The following is a 27,197-nucleotide window of genomic DNA, read 5'->3' on the forward strand; positions in this document are numbered from 1 at the left end:
CCCCAGAATCAAATCATGGAGATTGCAGAATGGGTAAACTCTTAGCTAAATATCTGGCAAAATGTAGTGACCAAGACTTTTAAGTCAATTTGATTTCTTTAGTTTCATTGGTCATATGTTTAAGAAGAACAATATGCTCAATTTTTCATAAGGGAAGTATCTTTATCAAGTATAAATATACAGATTAAACTAAAATTTGAAAAGCATAGATCTTACGAGAATTGATATTTAAAACACATAATCAGAAAAGGTCTCTAAATCACTACAATACTCACACCCCTCCTCTTCAAACTTTTCTCTCAATTAAATAAATGATAGCATATAAGTTTTGATCCTCTTTGTTTTGACTATCACTTTTAATCATGGTTACACAGTAGCACCAAAATTAGGACAAAATACAAGAATTACAGGAGAGATCTTAAATTATATGAGCTCATTGCATGCTTCAAAGGTCTCATTTTTTGAGGGAAACAAAGTTTCCAACTGCCAAACTGGTGCGTTTTCTCCCAAAGGAAAAAGAACCCAATCCACCCCAAACTAAACAAAAGATACAATAGACTGATTTTGAATAGATATGTTATCTACAGTTTATGGGACAGGTAGTCCATTTAAATAGAAAAAGATCGATTTTACATAAAGCAAGATAAGAGTACAAAAGCACAGCTTTTGTATTTTGGTAATATTGCAATTTTACAAACATATTGCATAGTATGTGTAAGAAAATAGTTCCATTTTTCATATATCTATATATACAAGAAAACATTTACATGGAAATTACAAAACAAAATAAATGAGTAGTGGACCTGGTTTAAAGAATTGTATAAATAACGAGACACTCAAACTTGAAATTACGTATCTCCATTGTTAGTGAATGTCCTTGCACATCTTCAACCCTGTTTGGCTTTTATTTATAAACATTCAGACAAATGAGGTATTAAGACTGCAAAAACATAAAGGGTCACAGTTCATTATACCTCATTTCCTTTCATGTTTTTCATTGACTTTCTCAAAGAATGGAACCGCTTCAATCAACACTTAAAAAATAGCCCTCTGGTTCTAAAAGTATTTCAAATTAATTATATTCTCCAAAGAATTTTTACCAAGCAATGAAAGTTTAAACTCAGCTGAATCAATCCAGCCTGGACCCATTTTAGGGTATAGTCTTTATATACTGCTCTTATGAATATCAAGGAGTTTATTATGCATGTATAAAAGGTAAGTGGACTATACTAACAAAACCAAAACATAAAGTAATGATCTATAGCTCAGAATCCTGCAAGGAGGATGTTTACTACCTCATGTTATAATTATAAGCCCTCCTATTCATTTGAATTAATTAGTAGAAGCAGCAGTGTTGTAGAGTTAAATACAATAGAAATCCCAGTCTTTGGTCTTTGACATTTAAATAACTAATGAACTGCAGTATAAAACAATATGAATAACAGCATTCAATGAGGTCATTCATTAGTTTATGATTGTTTTAAAGAAATAAAAATATAATATTTTACTTTGTGATAATGATATTTTATAATATTCGTTGCTATAATATACACTACTACATAGAGAAAATAATTTCTCCAAGTATCTTTAAATATGGTCACATGAGCAGTGATAATTAGACCAAAGCTACTGGAAGAATAAGGTTATAAGACCTTACTCATATGAAACTCAAACGTGAATTTGGCTTTGATGGTGGTATAGAAAATTTGGCCATTAAATATCTTCAACTATTTTAATAATTTAATATTATGATACACTATCTGTTATAAAATATAGCACTTAAATGCATTAAACACTCTCCAGCCTTCTATCAATTGCTGCCTCATATGGAGGTACCATGTTTGCAACGACACAATTCATTAGGAGTTTTATTGTATCAAATGCCAGTTTTATAAAATGAGGCACTGTCCAATGGAGAAATTCAGATGGCAGAATATGCAGGAAGTTTGAATGGTATAGCATCTTATAAAAAGTCAGCAACTGACCTTTGTGATCAAATTACCTTTTCTTCAGAAGACCAGAGCTTTTTAGTTCAATGGCGATAAATAGTAACAGAATGATCAACAGAGTATTAATATTTGGTAAATATTTCTATTACTTTCCTAAATAATTCTTTTCAATAAGACCCAAATATATCCTTTTCTTTTTTAAATGTCAACCATATTCCTGAAGCCTGTCAGTGACCTATTATTTATGAAGGGGACATTAATGTTCACATGGTAAGAACAAGAAAGAATATAGAAAAAAGGAGTAAGGAGCGGGATGCTAGAAAGATTTGCATTTCAACATTTAAACAAGAAACATGTTAAGGTATAGGGAGATTAGTAATGCTAGTCCAGACTAAGCTACTGAACTCAAGATAGCTGAGTCTCTTCTTAAGTGAATCAGTGAAATTTTAGAGATGAAAGTAACCGAAGGAAACTCCTCGTTTGCTGTACCCCTCTCACAGGTAAGTTAACTGTGGTCAAGATAAAGAAGTACATTTCTTAAGGTCAAATAGGTAGGCGCAGAACTAGAAATGAAACTCCAGGATCCATTTTCAGAGATTTGGGGTCCTGAAATCTAAGATTTCCTGATTAATATCAAATTTGAAGTATAAAGTTATCTTGAACCCTTCAATAAATAACTATGTACTAAACTAGAGATCTTGTGGTTCCTAATAAAATAAGGAAAAAAAAAAAGGACCAAGAAATACCAGGTAGAAATTTTGGAGATGTTGAACGAAAGAAACAGGAAATTTGGAAGTATATTTTTTTGAGAGTGTCTCACTTAAGTATTCTAAAAGAATTAAGGGATAATTACTTCTCTCCTTTGACTCCCAGAAACAGAACTCAAATACTTTCAGTTTATTCATTCCTAGCTAAAAATGTAAATGCTAGGAATATGGTCAATCCCTTTCCTTCCTTTTGTCCTTCCTGCCTGTGGGTTTGCCTGACTTTCTCCTTTTTCCCCTTCCTGCCTTCTCCAGCTGAACTGCATACAAAGTTTAAGGTCCATGTATTACACCTGAAAGGAATTATTTTTTTTTAGTTAAATTAGGAAAGATGAAATTTGCATCTGAGTAAACTGCACGGTATTTATATAGGTTGTAACAGAAAAATACTACTGGAGAAACAGACGATGAATCTGTTTCGTAGTCTACAATTAGGGGAACTCTGTATCAGGAGAGAACCGAGCCTTCGTTTATGAGGAAATGAAGGACTTTTAGGAGCAATCTTCCATGCCTTCAACAGAGGCTCCAATTCCGAGGCTGAATCTATACTTAGATTCTAAGGAATCTAAAATAGCCAGCCAAGTAATTTAAACCAACTGCCCAGTGTTGGATAGCAAAGCCAGTTGTTTCACTATTTTTTTCTACTAAATCAAAGATATTTTTACATCATGTAGACATAGTCTAAATCTCTTAACATATGTCTTTCAAATTGTGTCTGTAATATTTCAGAACATATTTGAAATCAAAATTGACAGCCCCTCACCAGAATTGGATTTTATACTGTTTGTCTCCTTACTCTCTCTCCACTTTTCTCCTCTTACGATGTATAATTTAAAATTTAGTGGACCCTTCCACCGCCTATAATATTTGCTCTTGGAATTAGAACATGTTAGAGTTGGAAGGATTCTCAAGAGATCAGTTGACTCTATACTTTTGTTGTATAGTTGAGTAAACTGGAGTCTGGAGATATTCCCAGACTGCCTAAATCAGCTTGTTGATTAGAAGACAGAGCGGAGATTAGAAACGGTGCTAATTACTAATCAAAAGAATTGTTCCTGTTTGACTAAAAAAAAACTTTCTAATTGTTTTAATTTAGGGATGTTTAGAACTTGAATAGGTCTCAAATTAATACACAGTGTTTTCCTAAAAGGCCCATAACACAGTGATTAGCACCCATAATTTCTCAAAATTTCTTGTGTTACACTTTGTGTACTTTGCTTAAACCAATGTGAGAATTTCTCATATTCAATTCTAATGTTCCAACTTAAATAAATTGAACACTTATGTTGTGATATGATGTTTTAAGCAATTGCATATCTCAATTCTTACTCCAATAGTGATTTAAGTTTTCTATAATAACCCCCAAACACAAGTCAAGTTCTATTTTAAAAGTGATAAAACTGCACTAGCTTTTTGACTTTTTGGTGAGTACAGAATGCATTTTAGTAAAACAGAGCTTTTTCAAGCATTCAGTGTGTTAGGTTATCCAAACAAGATAATTCTGGCCATGGTTCACTTTGTTCCTTGCATTATCTAATTTTCCTACTTTCGACAAATTACTCCAACAAGTTCCCATCTCCCACTTCGCTCTATGCTCTAGAGGCCTGAATTTCAAAGGTTCTATGCTCATGGGCCCCCAAAATGAAGCTTCCATACACCTGCAACAGTGTACATGGGGGAAAGTAAGCTTGACTGCCATGTGAAAATTAAGGACTTACCTTAGAGTAATCAAGTCATCTTCCCATAATAGGAAATACTTAATACAATTTTACATTCTTGGATTCTGTAAGTTTTAAGAATTCAAGTTAAGGAGTGTTGTGATAAACGAAGCTACATTATTCTGGAGTTATTTATTAGTGCTAATTTACAAAAATGGGCAGTGGAGAATGGAAGGAGCTATGATTTCTGATGGCAGGGTAGCTGGGTAGCTTAACAGTCTAATCAAGGTAACTAAGTATTAAGAGCTGAAAGGAAATAGGACCAAATTCCTGAAAATAGGAATCTAATGGAGCAAACACATTTTCAACATGTTTGTTAACATTTATGTTTTTTACTCTGTAAGCAGGGATTTGTAATTTACTTTCTACCGTCCTTAAATCTTAACCTTCAGTAAAAAAAAAAAATACATAGATATCATTCTGAAGAGTATATTCCAATGGAAAGTGAATCCATTCTCGGCATAATGCAACACATTAGTAATTTATTTATTTAGTGGATATGTTTGAATTTTAGCAGTCAGAGTCAAATATAAAGTGAATGGAGCAAACAAAAAGTTGTACTATGAGAACCTCATGGAAACGATAGCATGTGAATTTAAAAAAAAAATCTATGGATTCTACACCATCAGTATGCCCCTCTTAATACTATCTTATATTGCAATAAATTAGATGTTTCGTTAAAAGCAAATACGTCACATGCAGAAGGCCAAGTAAATACTATATAAGGCCATTCAGATCTGACAAATGACAGGATAATGGCATTTTGTTAATTCTGTAAAGATTATATTGCTGAGTGCTTTCAAAATTACCTAACGTACAAAAGTCTAGACTTAGTAGACAAAGAGTAACAACACATTGAATTCAAAGAAACAAATAAAACTCAGGGTGGGATTCTGTCTTGTTTTGTTTCGTTTTGTTAAAAATCATGTATTGAATTTAATTTTTAGTAAAGCAAGCATTATCTAATGCTTGAAAATTTTAAAATTCGGGGATAAAAGTTTACATCCAAAAAGATGATTGGAAAATTGTGCTTTCAGACTGTAGAATTAGTTTTCTGACAGGGTTAACCATCTCATCTTGCCATTGGATACTGGGAATTTCATCTATGTGATTAATGTATGTATGTGCAGTTCATATCCAGGTCCTGCAAAAATCTAAAACTGTGTGCTTCACTTCATGTAGCAAAGGCACCTATGTTTTTCTCCCTTCTGAGCAAAAGTTATGATCCAGTTTTCCCGCTGAAGGTGATTTTTCCACTGTCCCGTCACCCACAGTCTCTGCGTTGAGCAGTACAGTAAATCACGAGAGAAGGTGGCAGCGAACCCCTGCTTGCATCGGAAGAAGTTGCTCTGTGGACCATTTGAAGAAGCTCTGGACTGATCACAAGGGAAACCGAGCGGAACTGTGAAGCAGACGGACAGGAACAAAAGGCTATTCTGGTGTGAGGAGAAATCAGTCACTTCAGCTCCACAAGCAGATGTTGCTACTGGACTGACAAGTGGAGCCTGCTCCCGCTGGAGAAAGGTACAGTTTGCCATTGGGGCAGACACACAGTTCGTACACGGTCTGCCGGGAACTTGAGGAGCTGGGTGAAGACGATGAGAAAGAGCCGGTCGGTAGATTCCCCAGCCGGATTTTATCTGCATTCAAAAATATCTAGGGGGAAAAGAAAGTGCATTTTAATGCATTTTAGCATTCGACATTCCTCCGAGCTTTACAACATGGTCTAATAAGAAAGACTAAACAACAAACAATTCTATTGGTTTAGCTGCCATGCTTTGTTGAACAAACAAATTACATTCCTCCGCTGCAGCCCAGAAGCCTGGCAGCTATCTTCTCTTTCGAGACATGGTGCATTCTGACAGAAAGCCCTCGATCTGAAAAGCAATATTGCACAATCTGCTTAAGGGGCCAATCCACTTATTCAAACACCACAGAAAATTAATGAGTTTGAGAGTCTCTCCATTTAACTTCTTAATCATGCCTCATCTAAAGAGTATACAAAGAAATCAGGATGCTCATGGAGAGGACATTACTGAAGGGATGGGCAACTTACAAAAAGAAAGTTACTCAATGACCTAATTTTTAAAAAGTCATAAAATCATGTTGACAGTCTAAAGGATACATACACCACGTAGATAATTTGCACCATTAACAACAATTATTAGCTATAATCAGGTTTGAAGTCTCCGTGAAACGTATTACTTGTACGCTACACTTACTTTGCTAGATTTTCTAATTTGCAAAATTACTTCACTTATTCCAAACATGGACTTAACACTTTTAGGGACGGTGATCATATGGTTCTGACATGCAAGAGAAAAGTTTCAAAGAAAGAAAAACTGAATCATGAATCTGAATGAACAAAGAAACAACTTTCTCTAGCTATTTCTTCGTTCTATTGTTATGTAGCTAATTACTGCCTAACTTGACAGGAGAATCCGAGATTACTCCATTTTTTCTACATATTTGCCCTCATCCAAGTCCTATTCGTTTCTCACTGGGACTCCTACCTTAGCTCCCAGACTAGCCCACCAGCTGCCCTTCTTGTCTTCTTATAGCCTGTTTTATATACTGCCTAGTGAACTTCTAAGAAACACAGATCAGATCAGATCACCCCAGTGCTCAAAATTCCCTGACAGCCAGCCTCCCACCACACTTACAATGAATCTGGATTCCTTCCCATGGCCCACAAGCCCTCCATGATCTCTCTAACATTTCCTAGCATTCTTCTCCTTGCTCCAGCATTTTCTCAAAGATATCTGAAGAACTCTGGCCTCTGGGTTTTTTCACTTCCTATTTCTTTAGCCTGAAATACTTTTTTTCTCCAGACATTTACAAGTGGGTGGTTAGAAAACAAGGGTAGGAGGGAGATTTCTTTTTGCCTTTTCTATATTTGTTATTATTTTTAATAGTAAACTCCTTTATTTTTTTTTAATTCTGAAACACAGGAATCTATTGAATGCTGCAGATAAGAGAGAAAAATAATGCATATGCCATACACATGTATGTTTTAGATTAATTTAGATGTTTCAGATCCCTGCAAAAAGGTCACCTTCTAAAAAAGGGTTTTCTTAACCACTCTATGAAAATAACACTAATCCATTAGTCTCTCTTTGATGGCTTTATTTTTCTCTATAGTACCAATCCTTTCCTAACATTGTATTAAGTATGTAGTCCTTCATTTATTGTTTCTCCCCCTTGCAAGTAAGACCTACAGCTATCTTTGGGTCACAGAACAGTGCATAAAATTGTACAAGTGCGTGTTGCGTGAAACAATGTTCTTCCTTCACCACGGACATGTCTCTCCCCTCTAGGGCACAAATGTCCCCCTCCAGCAGAGCCCAGTTCACCCACTTCACCCTCCAGGAGTTTTCCCTGATGTTCCAAGATGGAAAGACTCTTCTTATTGGTTCTCTCACAGAAACTTATTATTATCTTATCTTGCTCATCATTTGATGTTATTTTACAGTCCTATTTATATCTTCCTTTCTCAAGTAAATTATATCTTCCTTGAAGGTGGAATCATACTGAAATATTTTTTATAACTTCACAGTGTTTAACCCTGCAAATACAGCTTCCTCATAATGCAAATGGTTGTTGAATACATGAATAGATTATAAAGGGACGATTGAATTTATCAATAATATTCAAAGTTACGAAAGTGTGATTAAAATTTTGTTTGTAGGTGTCAAATGTTAAAATTTATCACTCCATAATTACTTCTGGGTTAAGTGACAGGAAAGCAAAGGGAAAGAAAGTGCTTCTGTTCTTATTTTTTCAGGAGACTTATTTTTTCCTGATAGGAAAATTGAAAGCGCACAAAAGTAAGCAAAAGGAAATGATGACATATTTTGGGGTATAGAGGCTGGGTGTCAGTTCTCCTGGCTCTGTGTCTCCTTGTTGAGGGACGTCAGTGAGAGTAACACCAATCATTACACACTCTGGGCTCTTACACTTCTCCATAGGAACAGGGGGATGAATAACTTCTCTAATGGTTGAGTTTAAGAGAGGAACTCTCGGGGCACCTGGGTGGCTCAGTCAGTTAAGCGTCTGCCTTTGGCTCAGGTCATGATCCCAGGGTCCTGGGATGGAGAGCTCTGCATCAGCCTCCCTGCTCAGCGGGAAGCCCGCTTCTCTCTCTCCCCCGCCCCTGCTCATGTTCTATCTCTCGTGAATGGATAAAATTAAAAAAATAAAAAAGAGCAAGAGAGAGAGAGGGACTCTCACAGCTCACCCACTGTCCCTCACTTCTTTTTTGTTTGTTTGTTTTTATAGATTTATTTATTTGAGAGAGACAGAGAGGAGGAGCAGGGTGGAGGGGCAGAAGCAGAGGGACAAGCAGATTCTCCATTAAGCAGGGAGACTCTTGGCAGGGCTCTATCCTAGGTCCCTGAGATCATGACCTGAGCCAAAGTGGCTTAACTGCCTGAGCCACCCAGGCGCCCCCCTCACTTCTTTTTAGGAGCTAGCATGTTTGCAGAGAGCAGAAATCCCAGACTTCATAAATGCCAAAAATATTATGGGGCAAGCTCTGGGACAGTGGGCTTTAGGTCTGCATGTTTGGAGATGCGTTCACGCTGGGGAAATATCAGGAGCTGGTGTTTTGTCCAAGAAACCTTGAGACATAGACGATAAAGTGTGCAAATGGTAAGTGGCGAGGACGCTCACGTGGGATGAATCAAATGAATATAGGCTACTGGGAACGGTTCACTTAACTAGGCAGCCCAGCAATGACTGTTACTGGTTAGCCCAGGGGCTTTGGAGCAGCTTGCTGACATAATGCCACCCCGCCGGCTTTTATAGTTATGCAACTGGTCCTCTCTGCATGTGGGTAGCTCTCATGAAGAGCGGAGGAGAGGGGCAGGTTTTGTACAGGCAAGGCGAGCAGGTGGCTCGTGTGTAAAGCAAGCACAGCTGTGGGAGCCTCATCAACAGAATTATCCTTGAAGGACTTGGGCCTTATGTGAAGCAGGTGTGGGGCCCCAGCATCGCCCTCCAGCTCTGCTCTCCACTCTGGGGCTACTCGCGCCAACACGTAGCTATAGGACGGTACTTAATTCCGTAAGCTTCCAAGATACATACCATACACTCAGCCGTATAAGGGAAGTATATTTTATTAATAAATGACATTTAAATGAATGGGGCCTTTAAAAAGAAAAGGATGTTTTCTTGGCTTGAGATAGAAAAATAAATCATGAGGTAAAAAGAGGTGTTGCATATTGATTCTTCCCAGCATGGCTTTGCCAGGTTTCTGCAGCATATTCGTGAGACATTCGGGGACCTTGGGAACAAGCCCCTGTGCACCTGGAAAATCCCCTGCCTGCTGGCCATCATCGCTTTTCTTGCGGAGCAAAGCATCAGCTAAGGAGCAAGCCCAGTCCAGGGCAAACCAGTCTGCACCAAGACGGACCCCAGTACTGCACTTTCACGGACTTTTCCCCTCATTATAATACTAAAAATCATGCCCAGGGGTGGAGAGTTAGCATGTTCATTAGACACGCCACGCATGAAGAAGCAGGACCATTAAGTGCACAGGTGCTAATAAATCCCCACCTCTACCTGCTTACATGTCACCCTTTTCCCACCTAAGTTCCTTTAAAGTATTCCATATCTGACCTCTCCTTGGGGAGTCAGCCTGAGGATTCTTTCCTTTGTGCTGCCCCCTGGGGCTGGGGCAAAACCCCAAGATAGCCTTGCCTGTGCTTTTACATTTGGGGTCCAGTCTCGTTTCTACCATTGCTGGGTCCAAGGACCGGAGTCTGGTAACATTTTGCGACCACGAAGGGACTCTAAGATGAGACAGGACCCAGTGAAACTGGGGCTGCCAGACTCAGACCTCTACCTATGACTGAGGGGTGGCCCGGACCTCTTTGTTCTGGAGTCACGGGGACTTGGGGGTTCTCAGGCTTCCTTTTGTCCTCACTGACCGTCCTGTTCCTCAAGCAATGGTCTGTTCCCATCCCTGCTCTCCTTTCAGGATTTTCTTTTCTTTCTTCTGTTAACACTCTTTGTTTGCTCCTCTTTTCTTCCTGAACCAAAGGGCATCACCTCAGTGTGCTGACTGCGCCAGAGCTCCTCCCCTCGGAGGGGTCCGGGGCTGTTCGGCTCCTTGTCGGGGGGCAGGGGGCTGAAGCCACCATGGGATTGGGCGGAGTTTGAGTGTCCCACCAGAGCAGGCACTGCTTTTTTTTTGCTACGGGCGCCTTTGGAAAAACGGACTCCCACTTAGGTCCCTTACAGTCATGACTTTGGGAGATTCTGGCCAGGACTGATCAACCTGGTAAGGGGTCAGATTCCCTGTTTGGGCTTCTTTTTCTTCTCTTTCTCTCTTTTCTCACCACCTTTCTTCCCCCACTCCCGCCCAAAGTCCCTGTTCTGTAACCTTGTTTTAAAACCTCTTTTTTTTGTTTTCTGTGTACTCGTCTGCGGGGAGAAAAACTGTGGACTTAAATCTGCTTCACTTAAAACTAACTAAAAAGGAATATTCCAAACATAAAGAGTAAAACCTCTCCAAGTGCTCATGAGACCAAAGCCAGGCAGCCTCACACATACTGGAAGCTTAAGTAAGGCCTACAACTGTCTGAAAAGTCCTTTGTCTAATGATTTGTAATTTTTTTTTTAAAGATTTTATTTATTTATTTGACAGAGAGAGAGAGAGCACAAGTAGGCAGAGAGGCAGGCAGAGGGAGAGGGAGAAGTAGGCTCTCCACTGAGTGGGGAGCCCAACGTGGGGCTCGATCCCAGGACTCTGGGATCATGACCTGAGCCGAAGGCAGCCGCTTAACCAACTGAGCCACCCAGGCGCCCCTGATTTGTAATTTTTTATGTTAACCCTGCAGCAAATGTTCCTTCCCTGCAAGCACTCTCTGTGAAGGCTGCGTATCCCGCTCAGCTGTCCTCACTTTAACTGGTATGAAACATTTTTCCTTTCTTTAAAGATTTTATTTATTTCTTTGACAGAGAGAGAGACCAAGAGAGGGAGAGCAAGAGAGAGCACATAAGCAGGGGGAGCAGCACACAGAGGGAGAGGGAAAAGCGGACTCCCCGCTGAGCAGAGAGCCCAACAGGGGCCTTGATCCCGGGACCCTGGGATCATGACCTGAGCAGAAGGCAGACGCTTAACTGACTGAGCCACCCAGGCACCCCTTTCCTTTCTCTTCAAAAAAAAAAATTTTTTTTTTTTTAGAGTTCATTTTGCATCGACCATTTCTTGGTTGATGGTTGGTGGTTGACAGGATGTCAGAGCAGCTGGGTTGAGAACCCCAGGGGTTCCTCCAGAACTCAGAGCTTGGGACCAGCACCAGCCCTTGGGGGCCCTCTGACTTCCCAGCACCTCACAGGTGTGTGGAGGAGGTCTCCTGATCGCCAGACCCCCTCAACTTGAGTTGATGGCCGTGCTTTTATTTGGGCTGTTGGGGGTTACTGTTAATGCTGTCTAGGTGGAAAAAATTTAAGGATAACCTGAGTCTCAACTGGCCCAGATGGGGCTCTTTTGGCATGTCTAAATTAGTTTCCTTGCACACAAAATTAGAAAAAGCTGTCTGTAAGATGAAACAACCCAAAACTAGGAAACTGGCTCAATTAGTGAAGCCCCCAACTTTTGGGGAAGAAGGAATGCTCAAAGCAATACTCTGGGCTTCTTCTGTTTTATTTGTTGCTGCAGCTTTGGATATCTTTGCCTAAAACCAGCATATTCTAATTGGAAAATAATTAATTGACCCATAAATTATGAGGCAATCTTGCAATTAGATTTGTTTTCATAAAAGGGGGGTCTTTAGAAATTGGGTTTTTAATGTTTTCTGCACCAACATTAGTGAGACAAAGGCTAGATTTCGTTTGCATCTTGTTTGTGTGTATATGTGTCCATATGTGTTATAAATGTGAGATATTTTCTCTACCTCCAGATGGTAATTGCTAAAATTCATTTGTTAAGGGGCTCTATGTAATTGGCTTGTTTTAAAGGCAAGTGCTTGTAAATACTGGGCATTCTCAAACTCATAAAGATAAAACCTAACCTAAATGTTTTCTTAAGTTCACATGATCTAGGATGAAGTTCCCTACATCCAGGACTTTATGTTATTCCATAAAAAAGATGCTTCACGGGAAGGGACCCAGCTGATGGTCCAGAGACATAAGGATGAACACAAATCTCAGATACCTGACTCCCTTCCCAATAATCAGAATAATGAGAAAAAGGAGGAGAAAGATAGGCAGACACTGGAAAACCTAAATCCACCTCCCCAAGCACAAGCACCAGAACTGATGCCCAACCAACTACCTGCTTCTGTGCCTCCTCCAGGGGGCTAAAAGGCAACCAGAGAAAAAACATGTTCTGCAGGTGGGGAGAGAGAAGAGATTGGGATGCTACCCAGGAGCAAAGAGCAGGCCTAGCTGTTGGGCTCCCTCCTTATGGAAAGACTGAAGCACCTCCCAAATCAGCATAAAGGGGCCCAAGAGCTCCCCTGGACTCAACCACCCACTTCAGATTTCCCTGCAAGAGCGCCAAGTAAAAGTGTCAGTGGGGAACAACAGATTGACTTGTCAGTGGACACAGGTGCAACATCTTTGGTATTAAAGCTAATTCAAGGTTGTTTAATTAAAACAGACTTGGTGGAGTTGTCAACAGCTCTCATTCTACCTGAATCTATTAAATTCACGTTGTATCTGTTGCAGTTTGTCAGCAAAAAATGACTTATGTTTGGGGGCGCCTGGGTGGCTCAGTCATTAAGCGTCTGCCTTCGGCTCAGGTCATGATCCCAGGGTCCTGGGGTTGAGCCCAGCATCGGACTCCCCGCTCCGCGGGAAGACTGCTTCTCCCTCTCTCACTCCCCCTGCTTGTGTTCCCTCTCTTGCTGTGTCTCTGTCACATAAATAAATAAAATCTTTAAAAAAAAAATGACTTATGTTTGAACAAACTAATGTTTGATTTTGTCTGTCTCATGAAGTTTTCATGGATAATTGTTAAGAACAAGTAAATTAAATGAAAAGGTTTATAGCTTTCAGAATCTGGTAATATAAAACTTCAAAGCTTTGCTGGGTTAAATGATATATTGGGCTAAGTTCTTTGGATTCTGAGTCTTTTCCAAATAAGACAAAATACTGAAACATTAATTATTAAACATAGATTTATCTGCTTTTGGCTTATTATAGAAAAATTAAAGATAAATTTGGGTCTCTTAGTAAACAAATTTTATGCTATCAAATTGAAAGATTGTACTCTAACAAAAAGCACACGTTTTTAAAAATTATGAAAAGTATTTGTAATTTCTGATCTAAAGAATTCTGGTGTAACAGTTCACAGTTGCTTACTACTTAGTTTTTACTAGAAATTGAATTGCTTCTAAGAGTTAAAATTGTGATAAATTTAATTGAGACTGCTGGAAATAAGGAAAACCAGTCTGTATGTAAAAAAAAAAAAAAAGTAGGAAATATGTTTGAAAAGGCATAAGGAATGAAAATAGATTTTTGTTGGGGGAAGGAAGTAATTTTTTCCTAAGAAGAGACTGGTTATTTAGAGTGAGAAGGCTTAAGACAAAATCTGAATAAAAAAGAAAGTTGTAGAGGGTTTGTGGAGGGAATCTGGAAAAGAACTTTATATGTGGTCAGGACTGACTAAGATTGGAATAGATGAGCTTTAAAAGTACACTGGTATAGAAATAAAACTTGGTTTTTCTCTGTTAAAAGGACAAAGTTTTCTTGCATTGTTGGTCTGCTTTTGATAAGAAATTATAAACAAAGTTTTTCTTTTTTCTTTATTTGCCCAGAAAAACAAGGTTTCTGTATGTGTTTTTATCAAGTCTTTGGTCACTTAAGAAAACAAAATCTTCGGGGCGCCTGGGTGGCTCAGTCGGTTAAGCAGCTGCCTTCGGCTCAGGTAATGATCCCAGGGTCCTGGGATCGAGTCCCGCATCAGGCTCCCTGCTCTGCGGGGAGCCTGCTTCTCCCTCTCCCTCTGCCTGCTTCTCTGCCTACTTGTGTTCTCTCTCTATCTCTCTGTCAAATAAATAAATAAAATCTTTAAAAAAAAATTAAAAAAAAAGAAAACAAAATCTTCTCAGTATTAAAGGATATAAGTTTTGCTAACTACTGTATTATCCTTCGTATTTGCCTTTGGAATCTCTTGTCACCTAGGTTAAATAATTAAATATTAAGATTTATAATAATCTGCGATCCTATTTAGGCATGTGCTTTAGAACTTTCTGAGGTTTTTAACAAATTTCACCAAAATTCAAATTCTATCTTCTTTTTTTTTGATTAACATAACATAATTAAATTAAAAAAATTCAAATTCTAAAAGAAGCCTTGTTAACTAATTAGACTTGTTTATTTGGTAAGTTAGGTTACAAGGGAAGCATTATCAAACAAATGATAATAAACCTTCTTGGGTTATATAGTATGGGTCAATGCTATAATTGTTCTAGAAATCATATGAAATCCCTAAAATTTTAATATGTCCTGGTAAAAGGTCATCACTTGACATTCCAATTATTAAAGTGTGTGTCAGAAATAACTGGATTTCCTTGCCAATCACATGATAATGAACTCTCATCAGATCTTTAACCATGTCTGTTTTTGAGTCTGTCATTTACAGTCATTGTTCTGATGCTCTTGCAAAATGAGTTTCAACCTCAAGGAGATTCATGAAAAGAACTTCTGACAAGTACAGGTTTTTGATACCCTTAACGTCATGAAACTAAACTGGAAAAGAATTTCTGGAACTGCTGGGAAAACTGTATTTGAACAGAACAAAAATTAGTAATGTGGAACTATATAAATTGAGAAAGATGATGGTAGGTTTTATGACTCTTTTTGAAACAACGCTGGTTCTCTAATGTTGCTCTTCCAGATTTAAGGAAACATGTTCTCTTAAGATACCTATGACTTATAGAAATCTGATAAAATGTTCCTTTCTGAACAATTTGAGGCCTTTCAGTTTTCTCCCTTCCTGAACCCTTCAGAATTCAGAAACTCTCAGTGAGTATTCTTTCATGGCAATTGTAATTGTTTACATAAGTTCAATAAGAATCTATTCTCCTTGTAACAGGACACCATTAGAAACTTTGGTTATATTACCAAGGCTTTGACCGGAATGTCCTATTTGAGAAAGACATGCATAGAGTCAGATATGACTAGACAGCTTTAAGGAACTAAGGTTGACTTTATGGAACCAAAAGAGCCCCGTGGAATTGTTGGCCTGGTACTTTGCTTTTAGAGTTCCCAGATGAGTAAAGAAGGTCACTTCTTGGCAGGTGCAGGAACCTAAGGATCGGTGGGAGACCTCGAGAAGAAGAATTCACCGAAATCTAAAGGTATTGCAGGCAAATCTAATGACAAGTATCTGGCTTGGCTTCTGGCCTTGAAAGGCTATTAAAAGTTCAATCGAAAGTTCCAGCAAAGCAGATTTAAGAGAACTTATGTGGTCAATCACTATTCTTGCTGTACTTATGTAAATAATTAGGCTAAGTTTGTTAAAACTAGACTTGTTTTACAGACAAATTAGTTTTAATTTGGCAATGTTTGAAGAAAATGAGGGTGATTTTAGAAAATTATGTTTCAATAACATGCCCTTTGTGGATGTTAGATTCTAGTTCTGATTACTTATCTTTTAAGTGGTTGTCATTTGCCTGTAAGACTGGGCTGGATCCTGAATTCTTCCCGTTTCCTCAAATATCTGGTTAAGCCTCTCCAGACTATGGCTTTCAATCTTCTTGCATTCTCTTGTCTTGGACTCATTAAGAAGTAAAACTGGCCTTTTCTCCTGAAGGCCTGCAGACCAAAGCTAGAAAACTTGAAGTAAATTCCAGAGGGATTGCCATGGTAGCTCGTGTATTGACAGTTCTCATGCTCGTTGCTCTATGGGCCCCTCAAAAGATCACCAGAGACTTTAAACTGCAAATCCGAAAATCCGTCAGGTTGCTGCTGCCTGTTTCTGCTCGCTCTGAGGACGCTTCGAGCCTGACATCTAGAATCTTCTCGCTGGCAGGACTTGGGACTCAGACACCGGGTTTATAATTTGCTCCAACCGTCAACCTGTGTTTTCCTTTTGTTGTCACAGAAATACCTCTTATTAATTACCTGATTGCTTGCTGAACAAGGAGGAGCCTATGCTGTTATTAACAAAACCTGTCCTGCCTATGTTAATACGAAAGATTGAAATAAATACAAAAGGGTTTATGAGCGGGCATCCTGGCTGCCTCGGTACAATCAAGGGACAGATCCTAACTATATTCAACCATCAAAAGGGCCCTCCCCAGTCTTTCGTGTTTGTTTGTTTTTTGTTTGTTTCTGTTTTTTTTTTTTTTTTTCTTTCCTGGGACGATTGGTGGCTATTATTTTTGGTCCCTGTCTGTTAACCTGCTAGTAAAATTTGTGTCTTCCAATCTCCAACAATTCCAAGTCAAGCTCATGGTGGCACAAGGATTCCAACCTCTACAACTACAGGGAGATCCAAGTCCCTCTGAGTGCACAGAACAGTCAGCCTGAGATTTTCACACCTCCAGGGTAGGAGAGGGACAATGCCCCCACTCAGCAGGAAGCAGCTTCAGAAGATGAGACCTGTAGTCCCTTCTCCTTAAGAACAAGGAGGATGAAATCTCTCAGAGGGGTATGAGACAGTCAGGGACCTTGGGAACAAGCCCCTGTGCACCTGGAAAACTCTTTGCTGCCTGCTGGCTCTTATCACTTCTCTTGTAAAACTCCCTACTGACTTTATCACTTTTCTTGCAGAGCAAAGCACCAGCTAAGGAGCAAGCCCAGTCCAGGGCAAACCAGTCTGCACCAAGATGGACCCCAGTACTGCACTTTCACGGACTTTTCCCCTCATTATAATACTAAAAATCATGCCCAGGGGTGGAGAGTTAGCATGTTCATTAGACACGCCACGCATGAAGAAGCAGGACCATTAAGTGCACAGGTGCTAATAAATCCCCACCTCTACCTGCTTACATGTCACCCTTTTCCCACCTAAGTTCCTTTAAAGTATTCCATCTGACCTCTCCTTGGGGAGTCAGCCTGAGGATTCTTTCCTTTGTGCTGCCCCCTGGTGCTGGGGCAAAAGCCCCAAGAAAGCCTTGCCTGTGCTTTTACATTTGGGGTCGAGTCTCGTCTCTACCATTGCTGGGTCCGAGGACCCGAGTCTGGTAACTGATAGGCTTGCTCATATCTCTTTCTGTTCTGCTAAGACAGTTACTGTGATACTGTTCACCTTCCAAATTCTAAAAGTGATATTTCTATTCTATATTGCCCTATAACCCATAGAATCGATTTGTTCTGAAACTCTTCCTGGTACTCCGAATCACACGCCTGAGCATTTAAATCACGGCCCACTGTCTTCTCTGCACCAAGAATTCATTTATGCCTTTCTTACCCTTTGAAATCAGGCCTATCACTGTGATAGCAAATCTCAAGCGATTTGCAAAATAAAAATTGTTTTCCTCTTTCTCTGTGATCTTGTAACATACATGTTACTGCATTATTGCCTCTCATGTGCTATTATAACACTTTTTTTTTTTCAAAGTTCCATCTATATTATGATTCGGTTGTCTTTAGAGCCGTGTTTGAAATTCCTTGCAACATTATGTCTGAAATGACTGAATCTTCATCAGTGCAGAATTTTGCGTGTAATTTCATTCTTATGCATTTTGTCTGTTACTTTGTTACCTCAATACCACGTTTGTTCTGATTCTAACTACTTTAAAAACAGTCTAAGGGAGGGACTTTACATCTTTCTATTTTGTTTAGTAAATGATCAGTATGCCTTTTCTGTGGCAAAGTTAGTGAAGCCAAGAGAAAGATTTCATATCATTTCACACTTTTTCCTAGGAAAATTACGTGTTATTTTATTCTATTATAAAGTGCTGTGCTTTTCTGTGTCTTTGTGTTATTAATATAAAAAAATGACCACAGCTGAAAATCTCTGGCTATGATTTATTTATAGCATAATATTCAATTCACAATTAAATGCTAACCTGTAATTGAATCCAAGGATTCATTCTGCTGATACACTGAATAAAAGAACATAAGTGGTGCATAAATAGGAACAGAACAGAGATTAATAACCACCAATATTTATTATGAGATGATTTATTATGAATAATTTGAATGAAATGATTAGCACGATAAAAGCAACTCTTTAAAAAGGACGCAAGATATTTAAGAAAGATTTCCATCTTGCTGTGGTAGACAAAGTATTGTATTCTGTAATTGTAGCAGAAAGAAATCTTGAAAGGTAATATGGATAACCTTTTAAAATATTATGAAGCGTATTTCTATATCATTTAAGTTGTAATATCCATTAAGATGTTAATATAGTCCTGCCAGTAAGTTTGTTTATAAAAAAGAAGCAAAATATCCAATTAAAATTCATCCTGAGTCAACAACTGAAATAATGACATAAAGGTAAGGAAGGAACGTCCTCCTTCAATTCTATTGATTTCTGCCTTCATCTTTACATCTGAAGAGGCATAAAATGTTCCAGAGCATCTTTCTCAAGTTATTCTTCCATTCTTTTTCTTCTCAACTTGATCTTTATAAGCTCATAATAAAATAAGCATGAGAAGGAAGAAAATACTAAGGGACTTAATTGGTAGACACAGGAACACAATGGATTTAGACTTTCAAGGACTTCAGGAATTGTAGCAAAAATATACACAATATATACTGTGTATAAGGATTTGAAATAATTAAAATAGAATTAAAAACAAGCATGCAAAAGAACGACTACCAAGATGTCCAGGCAGATTTGAAAAAATAACAAATGAGAATCCTAAAAATGAACAACATAATTATTAAAATTATTTTATTTTTTTGGAGATTTTATTTATTTGAGAGGAGAGAGAGAGAGCATGAGTGGGGGTCGGGGGTGGGCAGAGGGAGAGGGACAAGCAGACTCCCCGCTGGGCAGGGAGGCGGGGGATACTCCTAATTATTAAAATTAAATGCTCAATGGAGGCATTAAATAAGTGATTAGAGACCAAAAAGAAACCTGGGCATGTAGATCTGAGTAACTAAACAGAGTGAGGCACAGGGAGACAGAGAAATAGAAACTCAGGAGGAGAGGCTAAGAGATCTGGAGGGTAAGGGAATGGAAGAAACACATAGTGTTTCTTTTTTTTTTTTTTTTTAATTTTATTTTATTATGTTATGTTAGTCACCATACAATACATCATTAGTTTTTGATGTAGTGTTCCACGATTCATTGTTTTCGTATAATACCCAGTGCTCCATGCAGTATGTGCCCTCTTTAATACCCATCACCAGGCTAGCCCATCCCCCCACCCTCTCCCCTCTAAAACCCTCAGTTTGTTTCTCAGAGTCCATAGTCTCTCAGGATTCATCTCTCCCTCCGATTTCCCCCCCTACATTTGTTTCTTCCGAGTTTCAGAAAAGGGCCATAGGGGAAATGGGGAGCGGTAATAGGAAAAGAAGCAATGCTGAGAAATTTCCAGAACTGACAAAATTGTCATTCTGCTGGCACACCAATCACAATGTATGTAACAAGGTACATGGAATGAATGTGTGCCTAGGGCATTCCAGTGCCAGCCTGGCAGACGGAAGACAAAGGGTTCTTTACAGCAGTGAGGGAAAGGGAATCATCTTTAAAGGAAGGACAACAGACTGACAGGAGATTCTTGGAGGAAATAAAGTAACATGGGAGAAAAATGTTAGCATGTATCTATCTCCTTATCTAGGGAATAACAATTGGGCTAAATAGTAAAATAACTTTTGTTTCATCTTTCTTTTAGAAGAATATAGGAACCATTTCTACAGAAATAAACAAACATCCAAAGTACTTTTTGGAAGAATTTTTTGGAAGACCAAAAAAGAAAAAAAAAAAAGGACTGCCTTCATTCTTGATATTATCTTGATATCCATTTTGTTTATCTGCCAATTCTGAAACTACAGGAATTGAGATGTCCCACTTATAATTGACTTATGAATGGGTATCTTTCTGTAGAAAAGAAATGGTGCTTTGTTTTAAGAAAATAATATCAGATTTACCAAATTTCATATTCAGGAAGTATTATATTTCCATAATTTAAGCTCTCTCATGAATCAGTCACCTGGAGTAATATGCATATAATTTGAGAAGCACCCTCAGCAGTAAAGGGCCAGTCTCTACCCCTGGGAACTCACCTCCCCTTCTGTAGACTGCAGATGGAGCTCCTTCCTGCAGGTGGCCTTGAAGTCTCCTGCAGCAGCACTCACCTGGACCCCTCGAGGAGCTTCCATTATCAAGGACCTGGTGGGTGATTCAAGCCTAAGAGCAAAACAAAAGACTCTTTCATAGTAAAAAGAAAAACAAATTATGATGGACTAAAAGATAACATTAGTAACTAAAACAAACGAACAGGTAGGCATAAATAAAAATCCTTTCCTTTTCAGAAGAAGCCAAAATGAGTGTTAGAATCATTTTTGATTGCCTTATCTACTTTTTGGCTCTTTATGAAACTCTTCATTTGCTAACATCAATTATTTATTCTCATTTGTTTAATGATTTGATGAGTTTCTTATGCTGTTTCCTTTCACAATGCACATGAAAAGTAGGTCATGATAAGTTTACTTGTTTAAATCTTTTATATATTTTCAAAATGAATGATGGAGTTTTAATAAATACATTTGTACCAACTTAGCACGTAACTATCCCTCAATAAAGAGTCTTGCAAAGAGAGAGTTTTAATGAAAATCATTAATATTGTGAACTTTCAAGCATTCCACAGTCAAAATTTTGTAGACCTGAAAATTTTCAAACTACTCATTACACTTTTAGAAATTAATTAAAATGCAGGAAGAAGCCCTTTCCTACATCTTCCTACAGGAAGAGCTGACCTCTACTGGCCCAGGAAAATGTCCACAGAATGAATGACATTAGCCTGAGAGAGAGCAAGTAAATGAGGGGTGATACAGCAACTCAAGTATGATTAAAGATTGCATAAATTATGAGGGAAAAAAAAAACCACAACTGTTTTAGATAGTTGTGCCTGCAGAAAAGCTAGTTGGGAGGCAGTTTCAAAATTATCTTTAATTATAAAACTAGAGGAAAGGGCAAAAGAAGGCAGAACATGGAAGCTAGAATACAGTGGTAAAAAACACTTTATTCACTCTGTATTTCATGTATTTTTCACTAAAGCTTTAAGTCTGCTAAATTACTCCTGAAAGATTCAATCTAAAGAGAAATTTTGTGGTGTATAGTTTATTTAAAAGAGTGATGCATTTCTTTGAATAAAATTAGTTGTAAAAAAAACCCCAAAAAACACACAAGTGTGAGCAGAGGGACTATCCCCAAGTTGGTCTTTTTGGATAAACACTCTGTTCTGGGGCAGCGATTGTGTGTGGTTCCCTTGCCCACACAACTTTAAGACAAGAGTCCCCTCAGGCTCACATCTCACATTCACCATCATCCATAGCAACTGGTTTTCTCTGAGGCAACAGATCCAGAGCTGTTTTGCAGGGAAAACTACATCAAATAGTCTGAACTCTGAAGATCAGCTCTCTCTCAGTAGTGAAGTTGAACTTAAAGACTTTAAAGTGATATTGAAGGAGTAGAGCTAGCATTTAGAAGAAGTAAATTCGACATTTTCAATTTTTTTTTTTTCACCCACCAAAGCAACTTTGAAACTTTCATCTCTATGGGCCTCTTGGGACATCTTTATAAAATCCCTGGAGGGGTCAGATTTTGAATATATATACATTTTTTTAAAGAAATGTTTGTATTTTTTTAGAAAAATAAAAATCATGTTTCACACAGCATTTAAAAACTTGAAAATAAGATAATTATATTTTTTCACTCATAATCCTCACACTTTGCACATAGAATCTACATTTCTATTAAACTGTGTATCTTATAATTGATTTCTCTTAATACATCCCCAAATATATGCCATCTTGAGTAGTATATCTGTGACCACTACTATTTTCATTGGTTAATTATCCGTAACATTAAATGTAATTATATAAGTTTGGATATGATGAACCATTCAAACAGAAGTCAGGTATGTAATTAAAATGAATTACTATTCTAAAACAGATTATGAATCTGACATTCAAGCAAACATAACTCAGCGAACTTGTAAGTGGCAGAAAAAGCACCCTTACTTTATCAAATAATTGATACGGTTTAGTTTGTTTCCAGGGATAAGGGTTGAGGTTCTTACTCACATATTTGATAGTAAGTTATCCATATTAAATGTGCTCATGTTTTTGTATCATATTTCTACTGTGTTTGACACTTGGTACTAGAGCATTAAAATATGGTAAGTCTTTATGGGCTTTTGAGTTTTTCCATTCTCATCTTTATTAATTACTTAATCAGAAAATGTTTATTATATTCATCTTCATTTTAGACCTCAGGTATCCATTGCCAGCATAGCCATAGACTATTCAAAGAGGCGGTGAAGACTGAGAGATGGTTCAAGAACATTAGCCAGCGGCAGTAAGACTCAATTTCAACATCTCTAAACTGAAAATTATCATATTTTCTTATGGGGCCATAAGATATGTCTTAGGACAATTAAGGGAGATAAATGTGTAGTAGGGTAGTATTTTGAGATACTGATGGGATTTCCTTCCCTGTCCCATTTCCTTGCAGTTCTGCCATTCACTAAACCATGTATTTTGCCACAAGCAGCAGAAGATGGAGCAGAGAAGTTGATAAAGAACTTTTAAGTTTCCTAATCTAATAGACATTTTGAGTTGGAGAAAACCTAGCCGTTCAGTGTGTTGAAAATGATTCAGCACATGGAAAAAAACATCAGAAGAAAACCAAAGTCAGTGAGAGCTTGTTGTATATTTCCACCAGTTGGAGAACTGTTTTCTTGATTCACAGGATAGAGAAGATTTGGGTGGGAAATCAACAGAACTGGTTTCCAATTGTTCTCTGTGTTCGGCTACCTGAGGCGAAGTCCTACGATGTGGGGCCTTTATTCTTTAGGTGTGAGAGGTCTGAGGAGAGTAATGATATCTCAGGATGACTGAGGACAAGAGATCAAAGATTCTCAAAGGAGACAGGGGTGGTGACCTTCGGTGAAGGAAGAGTAAGCGGAGAGAAGAACGAGAACCTCTTGGCAAATTCTAGCTTGGGTCATGAGGCTCTCAATGACCAAATGTCACCCCAAAAGCTTTGGCACAGTGTAAACCCCTTGGTACAGTGATGCGACCCCAGGGAAAAAGACGAGAACTGAATAGACAGGCTGAATTCCTGATACCAGGGCATTGGAGACCGAACATGTATATACATATATACATATATACTTAATAATTTATATAATTTATATGTATGTGAAACTGATCAGAGTACATAAAAACATTCAAAAAGTGGTAGCAATTTTATAGTATTGCTAAATCCTTCAAGTTATGAAGCGATTAAGACTGAATTAAACAGGTTTCAACTGTATGCTTTGTTAATCTTGATAAAACTAAGTGTGGTAATCATTAAGATATAATATAAACCTTATTTCCGCAACTATATGGTCAATTAATTTTCAACAAAGCAGGAAAGACTATTCAATGGGGAAAAGACAGTCTCTTCAACTCATTCTGTACTTAAAACTTTGCATGGGTTATCTCATAATCATCCCATCAATACTGAGAAATGCACACTCTATCCACATTTTACTTAGAAAGTAGTTGAATCTTAGTGTGGTTGAGTCATTTGCTTAGGATTAGGTAACTAATGCAAAGATCTCAGAATATCCAGAACCACCTTGAAAAAGAACAATGTTGTACTATATGTTGGCTAACGGAGCATAGTAAATAAATAAATGCAAAGGCATTCCAGGCAGTCAAAAAACAAAACAAAACAAAACCTTTAAGCATTTTGAGCACTTCAAGCAAAGCTATAATAATGAAGACAGTTGCTGGCCTGGCATAAGAATAACAAATACATAGAGACTCTAGAAATAGACTTTAACAAGTACCGTCATCTGATTTTTGACAAAGGCAGTAAAGTGATCCAATGAGAAAAAGCAAAGTAAAAACAGTGCTGGAATCTCTATATGGACAAAATGAACTTCAATCTATACCACCCACTGTTATCAAGAGTAAAAGCTAAAACATAAGACTTTTATTTTTTAAATTATTTTTTTAAAGATTTATTTGTTTTAGAGAGAGAGAGAGAGCGCGAGCATGCGCATGCAAGTGCGGGGAGGGGCAGAAGGAGAGAATCCTCCAGCTGACTCCCTGCTGAGCTCGGAGTCCAACCCAGGGCTCAATCTCAGGACCCTGAGATTATGACCTGAGCCCAAACCAAGAGTCAGATGCTTAACCAGGCATCCTCTAAAACCACCCAGGCGTCTCTAAAACATAAGGCTTTTAAAGGAAAATATCTTTATGACTTGGGAGTAGGCAAAACTTTCTTAGACCACAAAAAGGAATAACAAGTGAGTATTTTAAAACATAAATTATATGTCTTCAAGATGAAAAGCTGTTTTTCAAAATCCATCAATAAAATGAATATATACATAGACTGGGAGACAATATCCACAAAATACAGATGTTACAAAGGAGTGGTGCCAGGATATGTAAATAATCCTCCAGCTCAAACATAAAAATACAAAAACACAATTAAAATATGGACAAAAGAGTTGAACAAATACTTCACTAAACAATATATATGGTTGTTCCATATACACATGAAAAAGTCATTAATGTCACTACTCATCAAGTAATGGCAAATTAAAGACATGGAATACCACTAAACATCCACCAGAACGGCTCAGATTAATAAGAATGCTAACATTGAATATTGGGGAAGATGTGCAGCTACTGAAATTCTCATTTATTTTTAGCAGAAAATGATATAATCACTTTGGAAAGCTCTGACATTTTCATATAAAACTTAATACATGCCGGTTATATCCCAAGTGTCTATCAATTAGGGAAATGCATAAATAAAATATTATATGTTCATATAATGGAATAGTAACAAGCAGTAAAGCAGAAAGAACAATGAAAGAACTACTGATACAGACAACAACACAGACGGATCTCAAAAACATCATGTGGAGTGAAAGAAATCTTGCAAAGAAGAGTACATATTGTAGATTAATTTATATTTAGTACTAGATTGATCTAATCTAATCCAGGGTGAAAAAGGTGAGAGAAAATATTGCTTCTGGTGGGTAGTGGTGGGGATTTCCTGGGAAGGGCATAAGAGAACTCTCTGATAATGTGAAGATAATGTGTTTTTTTTTTTTTTAAGATTTTTATTTATTTATTTATTTATTTGAGAGAGAGAGAGAGAGAGAGAGAAGGGGGAAGAGCAGAGGGAGAGGGACAAGCAGACTGCACTAAGCACAGAGCCCAACACGGGGCTCAATTTCAGAACCTGAGCTGAAATCAAGAATCAGATGCTTAACCAACTGAGCCACCCAGGCGCCCGATGATAATGTTTCATATCATGACAGGAATTTGGGTTATACAGGTATATGCATTCGTCAAAACTCAGGAAATGCGCACTTAATTTTTGTGAATGTCATTGCATAATTATTTTACAGTAAAAGAAAAGAAACTGTAAGTAATCTTGAATAGTAGTTAATGATATGCATGTGAAAGCGAATAGGCAAAGTATACAGATTTATGCAATGTATGTGCAAATACAGAAAAAATAAGATATACTGGCAGACGGCTAGTGGAATGTGTACATGTGTGATTAAAGACATATAGGACGATGATGATGGAGGAATCTAGCTGGGGGTATATAGGTGCTTTCAACATTGAGTACATTTGAAAATTTTCATAATAAGATGTTGGGAAAGAAGATGTGGTCTCAGATCTTAAAAGAATATCTGTTTAGTTTGTTTCTAGTTAAAGTTTGTAAAACATTATGCTATGGAGATCCAAATAGGAAAACTGTTAATTGATGCTAATGTTTGACTGTCATTGACTATTAAAATTCAATAAAGAATACTAATGACATATAGGGATGCTTTTAAGATATGTTTTGATTCCCACTGCTAAATTACTATATTAATATAAATGCTGTATCACTCAGTGTCTGTATTTTACAGTTATTTCAGGGAGAGGGATATCAAGAAAGAACATCGGATATTATTTACTTTACCTAAAAATTCAAAAATTTGAGATAAGTTTACTTGGATAAAAGTAAACTCATATCTACTTCCATATCATGAAAATTCCAATATTTAAAAAATAATAAATATATGTAATAAAATCCCAACAAAAATCTCAATAGTCTCTTGAAACTTAAAACATCATATTAAACTATTCTGGAAGAAAAGTACAGGGGCACCTGGGTGGCTCAGTAGGTTAAGTGTCTGCCTTTGGCTCAGGTTGTGATCTGGTGGTCCTGGGATCAAGTCTCGCGTTAGGCTTCCTGCCCTGAGGGGTGCCTGCCCCTTCCTTTGCCTCTCTCTTTCTCTGTTTCTCACGAATAAATAAAATCTTAAAAAAAAAAAATGTGTGACACTTAATAGATTTTAAAAATGAAGTTAAATTGGGAGATTTTCCTTTTAAAATTAGAACTTATTGAAATTAGTTTAATTAAAAATGAGATTGGAATTAAAACTAGAAATTTGTCAATGGAACACAATATAATCTAAAACAGATCAAAAGTATTTATGAGAGATTAGTTTCTGAGAAATGTAGCAATCATTTTGGGTGGAAAGTAGGTTATTTAATCAATAATTCTTAATAAATTGACTCTCCATACTAAAGACACTAACGTTAGATACTTAACATACTCTGCAAGAATAATTTCCGGTTTTAACTATTCAAAATATAAAAACAAATCACAGACTGTAATTTTC

At 37.6% G+C, this 27,197-nt stretch overlaps 1 protein-coding gene across 2 annotated transcripts in view; it reads right to left on the reverse strand.

Moving 5' to 3' along the window:
* Positions 1-258: 258 nt before the first annotated feature.
* SGCZ (sarcoglycan zeta) overlaps positions 259-27,197 on the reverse strand; it is a 1,078,188-nt gene continuing 1,051,249 nt past the window's right edge. For both annotated transcript variants that reach the window (XM_036068587.2, XM_036068584.2), the window contains 2 exons: positions 20,569-20,692; positions 259-6,087 (listed from right to left, as the gene is read on the reverse strand). In XM_036068587.2, coding sequence (XP_035924480.1) covers positions 5,893-6,087; positions 20,569-20,692 — 319 coding nt within the window. In that variant the 3' untranslated portion in view covers positions 259-5,892. The remainder of the gene's footprint in view (positions 6,088-20,568; positions 20,693-27,197) is intronic.

This window comes from Halichoerus grypus, chromosome 3 (assembly GCF_964656455.1).
Source record: "Halichoerus grypus chromosome 3, mHalGry1.hap1.1, whole genome shotgun sequence".
Lineage (NCBI taxonomy): Eukaryota > Metazoa > Chordata > Mammalia > Carnivora > Phocidae > Halichoerus > Halichoerus grypus.